This window comes from Chaetomium globosum, genomic scaffold (genome assembly GCF_000143365.1).
Source record: "Chaetomium globosum CBS 148.51 scaffold_22 genomic scaffold, whole genome shotgun sequence".
Taxonomy (NCBI): Eukaryota; Fungi; Ascomycota; class Sordariomycetes; order Sordariales; family Chaetomiaceae; genus Chaetomium; species Chaetomium globosum.
In genome coordinates, this window is record NT_166009.1 from 1,415 (window position 1) to 7,629 (window position 6,215).

General features: G+C 56.1%; 1 protein-coding gene across 1 annotated transcript in view; it reads right to left on the reverse strand.

Annotated features, from left to right (window-relative positions):
- Positions 1-5,161, reverse strand: part of CHGG_11115 (uncharacterized protein) — a gene marked incomplete at both ends in the record, with an annotated part of 6,316 nt that extends 1,155 nt beyond the window's left edge. The window contains 2 exons of the mRNA XM_001230261.1: positions 85-3,565; positions 3,921-5,161. Coding sequence (XP_001230262.1) covers positions 85-3,565; positions 3,921-5,161 — 4,722 coding nt within the window. The remainder of the gene's footprint in view (positions 1-84; positions 3,566-3,920) is intronic.
- Positions 5,162-6,215: the final 1,054 nt, after the last annotated feature.

Genomic DNA, 6,215 nt, shown 5'->3' on the forward strand with positions numbered 1-6,215 from the left:
CTCCGTTTGGCCGTCGGTTTCTGGATGGAAGGCTGAGCTCGGGTGTAGTGTTGTCTTCAGGCGTGCACTGAGTCGTTGCCATACCCCGGAGACAAATGCGGAGCCCCTGTCGGAGATGATCGAGTCCGGTGCGCCGTGGAGCTTAAAGACGTGATGCAAGAAGCTGTCTACAACTTCGTCGGTGTCTAGCCCTGTTACCGGGATAAGGTGTCGCATCTTGGTTAGTCTGTCCACTACTACAAGGATGTGCCTGTAGGTTTTGCCGTTCCTGGTGCACTCGGGTAGGTCGACGATGTGGTCCATAGATATGTCCGCCCACGCTCGGAGGGGGACTTCCAACGGTTTTAGGAAACCGGGTGGTGCGGACCGGGGTGTCTTCGTCCTGAAACATAGCGCGCATCCTTTGACAAAATCTGCCGCGAAGCGGGAAAGGCCGGGCCACCAGTAACTCCGGTTGAGCAAGTCGATAGTCTTGACGCGGCCAGGGTGGCCGGCTGGGCCAGAAGAGTGCGTTCGGTGGGCGACTGCGAGCCGCAGGCCTGTGTGATCCGGGACGAAGAGGCGGCCTCTGAAGTAGATTAAGCCGTCGATAATCTTGCACTCGGATTTATCACAGCGGAGGGCTCGGCGTAGAGCTTTTGGCCATCGTCGTGCACCGGGTGTTTGCAAGGCGGTTACCATCGCCTGAGCAGTGCTGTCGTTGTCGTAGCCCTCACGGATCAGGTCGATCAAGGCAATGTTATCGGGCTCAGCGGTCAGTGTTGCTACGAGGTCGGAGTCGTTGTTTTCTCGGGCGTCGTCGAGCAGCTGCTCGAGTATGGTCGGGTGTACTTTCTCTGCTGGTAAAACAGTCCTTTTTCGATACTGAAGTCGTTCATCATCCATTCCAGCGGGTTGGGAGCCGGGGAGCCTGCTCAAGGCGTCAGGTAATGTAGCTTTTGATCCAGGCCGGTACGTGATCTGGAAGTTGAATTGGGACAGGAATTCTGCCCAACGGACTTGGCGTTGGTTCAGTTGTTTCGTGGTCATGAAGGTCTGTAGGTTCTTGTGGTCTGTGTAGATTTCGAAAGATTCCCTCGTTCCATAGAGCTCCGGGCGCCATTCCTCCAGGGCCTTGACAATCGCAAGAAGTTCCTTGTCGTAAATCTCGTAATTGCATTCGGCGGAGCTATGCTTCGCGGAGAAGAACGCGACCGGCCTCAGTTTACCGTTATCATCGTACTGTGAGAGCACACCGCCGGACGCCCAGTTGGAGGCGTCGGTCTCGACAACGGTGCGTTTGGAGTAGTCGAAGTAGGCGAGAATTGGGGCTTTTGTGAAGGCGTTCTTGAGTTCCTCGAAGGACTGGCGTTGATCGGATGTCCAGGACCAAGCGGTTTCCTTTCTCAAGAGCCGGGTCAGAGGTTCGATGATTCCCGAGTATCCCTGGATGAACCGGCGGTAGAAGTTTGCAAAACCGAGAAATTGTTGAAGTTCTTTGACAGACGTGGGGTCTTGCCAGTCTACGATGGCTTTGACCTTCTCGGGGTCCATGCTGAGGCCGCTTGTGGAGATGATCAGGCCGAGGTATTTAGTCTTCTGGGTGTAGAATTCCGACTTGCCGATATCTATCTGGAGGCCGGCCTCACCCAGTCTCCGAATAACTTCGTTGACATGGGTTGTGTGTTCCTTCCGGGTCCGACTATATACCAGGACGTCATCCAGATAAGCTGTGCAGTAAACATCCAGTGCGTCATGGAGAAGGTGGTTGATGTAATTCTGGAATGTGGCAGGCGCATTGCAAAGTCCGAAGGGGGTGACCAGGCTCTCGTAAAGGCCGAAACGGGTGATGAAGGCCGTCATCCACTCGTGTCCTTGGGCGACACGCACGCGGTTGAACGCTGCTATAACGTCCAGTTTGGTGTAGAACTTGGCGTTGCAGAGAGAGTCGAGGGTTTCCCGGATGAGTGGCAACGGGTATCTGTTCTTGATGGTGACCGCGTTGAGTCCGCGGTAGTCCTGGCAAATCCGGATCCCACCTCCGGGCTTGGCGGCGAGCAGGAGTGGCGCCGCTGCAGGTGAGGAAGACGCTCTAATCCAGCCCTTGGCTAAATTCTCATCAATCCATTTCTTGATGCAACGGAGTTCCTCAGGGGAGAACGGGCGGTTTTTAGAGTACGGGGCCTGCTTTCCTGGCACGAGTTCAATCTTGTGGTCCCAGTGCCGGTGTGGTGGTAGTGTCTCTGCGTTCTTTGGCAGGAAATGCTCCACATGGTGGTGAAACTCCGCCGGTAGGCGGCTCTTGATATCTTCGGCTGTTGGCCGGGGCTTCTCCGCTAGGAACTTGTCGATATCGGACGGCATTATTTTACGCCGTAGTGTTTCAGTGCGGGCTGTCTCGTCGAGGTTTGTCTGTAGGAAGTCGTGGAAGTACGGGTCGAACACCCGTTTGGCATCTTCTAACGTGTAGTCCCCGGTCATGATCCGCCTGAAAGAGGTTTCTTTGAGTTGAGGGATCTCAACAAAGCCCCGTGGAAGCTCTTGTAACATGTCAAGGTTCTCCTCGTCCTCGACGAGCTGACGGAGCTCGGCGAGAGTTGTGGTTGTGGCGAAGGAGCCTTCTTGCTTACAAAATTGCAAAAAGTTCATTGCCTGGACGCATCGGATGTCGTTTGTGTCGAGCTTCATGTTTCTAGGGCGTCCTGCTGTCTTCAGAATGGGTGTGGGTCGTCGGCGTTGCGTTGGGCGCCTACTGCCTGCACTGAGGACGACGGGTGAGGGTGAAACGTTCCGTTTTGCAGGCCCAGCTGGCTTTGGCGTTACTTGTATAAGGAGTTCGTCTCCGTCGGGGTGGGCACGTTTCGTAGTGAACTCTTCGTCTGGCACGTCCTCGACAGTGGTCTTTCTGTAGGAGGTCGTGGGGGTCGGGGGAGGTGTTCTCCTTGGCTGGTCCTCAGTGGTGGCTTTGCGGCATGGCAATATAGGTTTCGTGAAGCGCTCGGGTGGTTCTGCGCGTGGGGCCTCGCAGCCGCCGGCGGGGAGGTCCCATGGTAGGCAGTGATGTCGACAGTGAGGTGAGTTAAATACCAGGCGCATCTCTGTCCAGAAGCATGTCGGGTTGTGGAGTTTCAGCCACGGGATGCCGAGGATGATCGGGTTAGTTTTGCCTAAGTTGGTGACATAAACAGGCATGGTTTCGGTGTGGTTGCCGATGTGGACTCGAGTGGTGAAGTATTCTGAGACGGTAGATTTCGTAGTGCCGTCGGCTAACCTAAGGGACCTCGGGCGCAGGAGGCGTTTCGTGACTAAGTTGAACTTTTTCACGACTTCTTGGTCATCGGCGAAGGCGAGTACGGTGGAACCAGAGTCAATCAGGCTTGTGGTTTCAAAGAAAGTGCTAGGGAAGCGTGTGCGCGGGTCGGAGAGAAAAGTTTTGACAAGAAGGGAATCTGCATTGCTCTTTATTGATCGCAGCGCGAGTGGTCTTCTGTCTAGGAGTACGGCCCTAGTAAAACAATCCTCCTCCTCATATGGAATTGGCCCCTGGTTGCGACTTAATCCAGGGGCGGGCCTTTTAACTGGTGTCCTTGAGCGTCAGGTGCAGTGTAGGTGCTTGATATGTCATCTCCAGTGACGCTGGTGTTCTCGGAGCTCGTCTCGCCGATGATGTGCCCCGTGGGGAGGGCACGAAGTTGTGGCGTCAAGAACTGGGGCTGCTGGAACTGCGTCTGGGGCATCCATTGCCAACTCCCCTGTTGCTGGGTCTGGCCTTGGGGTTGGGTTCGGCTGGCTTGTGTGTTGTATCCACCGCGACCGCGGCCGCGGCCGCGGGCGGTGGGTGCTTTTGGAAAGTGCTGCGGGTGTTGGCTTGGCGTCGGGGCATCGGGACGGGATCGACTGGTCGGTGGTGGTCTCGTGCGAAGTGTCCTGGTTCGCCGCACGCCAGGCAGAGGTCGTTGTCCGTGCGGCGCCTGCGTTCAGCGTCGGAGATGCGGATGCGGTCGAGTTCCATGGGGTCGCCTGCATCAACAGCTGGGGCTACTCGGTCTTGTGCGTGTGCTTCAAGGTGCGGTTTGGCTATATTTCGTAGCTTGGTGATGTGTTCTTTCTGCTGCAGGTTTCGGGCAATGTTATCGGTAACGTTGGTCCAGCCGGCGTAGTCGTCGGCGGCCGGCAGGGTGATCTGGTTATCGATGACAGCGGTGAAGGCACCGTTCAACCGTTTGCGTAGCATGTCGACTTTCGAGCGGCTGTCGAGCCTGGCTTTGTCGGCGTAGTGGTCGAAGTCGGCCTTGAAGTCGCCGTAGGCTCTGTTTCCCTGGTGGAGCGTGTCCAGCATGTTTTTCGCAGATTGGGTGCTGTCGAGCAGCATGTAGCGTTTGTCTAGCGCTTCCCACAGCGCAGCTAGGTTCTGCCAAGTCCACAATTGTGAGTTCTTCGGGTTGGCGTTCATTGTCTGGACGCCGTCCTGGACGGCATCCCAGGCCTTGCCGCCCAGCAAACTTGTGATGAACGTAAGGATGTCGAGTGCCTTCGGGAAACACTCGGCGTCGACGACTAGAATTTGTTCCACTTGGGTCTTCCACCGCTCATAGGCGCTTTGGCGTTTGGCTGTGTCCTGCTGGCCCGCGGTGAATTTGTCAGGGTTTGTTGTGGTGCGTCGGGCCTTCGGGGTGGTCCCGAAATGAATTGGAGGTCCGTTTGCCGTCGTCGCTTGGGCTAGGCGGGTTTGGAGTTCGGTTTTCTCGTCTTGGAGGGTTGAGATGCGTTCATTGTGCTGCGTGACGCAGCTGTTCAGGCGGGTAATTTCTGCGTTCAGGCCCGTGATCTTGGCACGGGTCTCCAGGAGCTCTTCTGTCTGGGTGGCAATAACCTGGTCGAAATCTGAGATACGTCTTGTGGCGCGAACGAGGTCGGCTTCGTATTCTTCGACGCGTTTCGTTAGTTCGGACTGGATTTGGTCACGGTGGAGGGTGGTTTCTTTCGCGTTTCGTTCGAGGCAGTCGAAGATTGCCACGAACCTGGCCTTGTCGGGACCGTCCTGGGCAATGGCGGATTGGATGAATGGGCCGGGGCTAGCGTCCGTTGGAAAGGTCTCGGAAAGAATGGCTGTGGTTAGGAGGGGCCAGTGTTGTAGGAGCGCTTTGCGAAGCTGCTCACGCTCGATGGACTCGTCGCTCATTGTGGGAGATTTTGCATGGATGGTCTTGGTGCCGGGTCGCGGAAGTCGGCTTGTTAACAGGGCATGTAGCTGGTTCTGGCTGGTTCTGGCTCTGGTTCTGGCTGGGTCTGGTGTTGGCTAGTGGCCGCGACGGGGCACAATGTTAGATCGCACAAACTGTCACGGGGCGAGGTCAGGGGAGTCGCGGGACAGGGTCAGGTTCTGGCTAATGACTGAGTTGTGCGATGAGGAGAGAGGAAGCTCTCGCAAGGGGACGCTAACGGAGAGGAGATCCTGCTGCTAGTGTGGGTCCAGGTCGCGTGGGCACGTGCTGCCCACGTGACCCAAGCAGGTCAGGCTTGGTGCCGTGACAACAATGGCCCATTGGCTCTCTAATACAATACCAAAGTCTCGAGCTGCGTCTTTGCAAGCAGATCATACAAGAACCTCTCAACTTTCACTTCCAGTAGATGAAATATCTATCATTACAACTTTTCCTAACTACTATTACTCCGTCTTCAGGGTGACCAGGTGCAGGATGAATCATAATGAATCATGATGAAATTCGTTTGGCAGACCCCTTGAAATGCGGGGGCGGGGTCTGATAAATAATGAATGGCGTCGGCCTCATGTCAACCTCTCAACTCACTCCACCACTCGGGTCTGTCACTCCCCATCTGGTCGTACCCGAATTCCACCATGGCCATGAAACCATTCAACCTTGACATCATCGGCCAGCCACCGCACCTGCACATTTACACACAGCTCTGCCTCTGCTATTCTCTCGCCGACAACCCAAACGCAGATGCAACCCGCCAATCAGTAGTCGACACCCTCGCTCAAGGCCTGAAAACCCTAGCACGGCGCATCCCGTGGCTCGCAGGACAAATCATCCACGAGCCGTCAACCGAGCCGGGAAATTCTGGAGTTTACAAGCTCGCTTCTTGGCGCGATGCTCCGCCCCTGCTCGTCCGTGATCTTCGTGGGAACCCATCCGCGCCCACGATGCAGGAACTGCGGAAACGGAATTTCCCCATGGGACTACTCGACGAGGGAATCATAGCGCCCTATATGA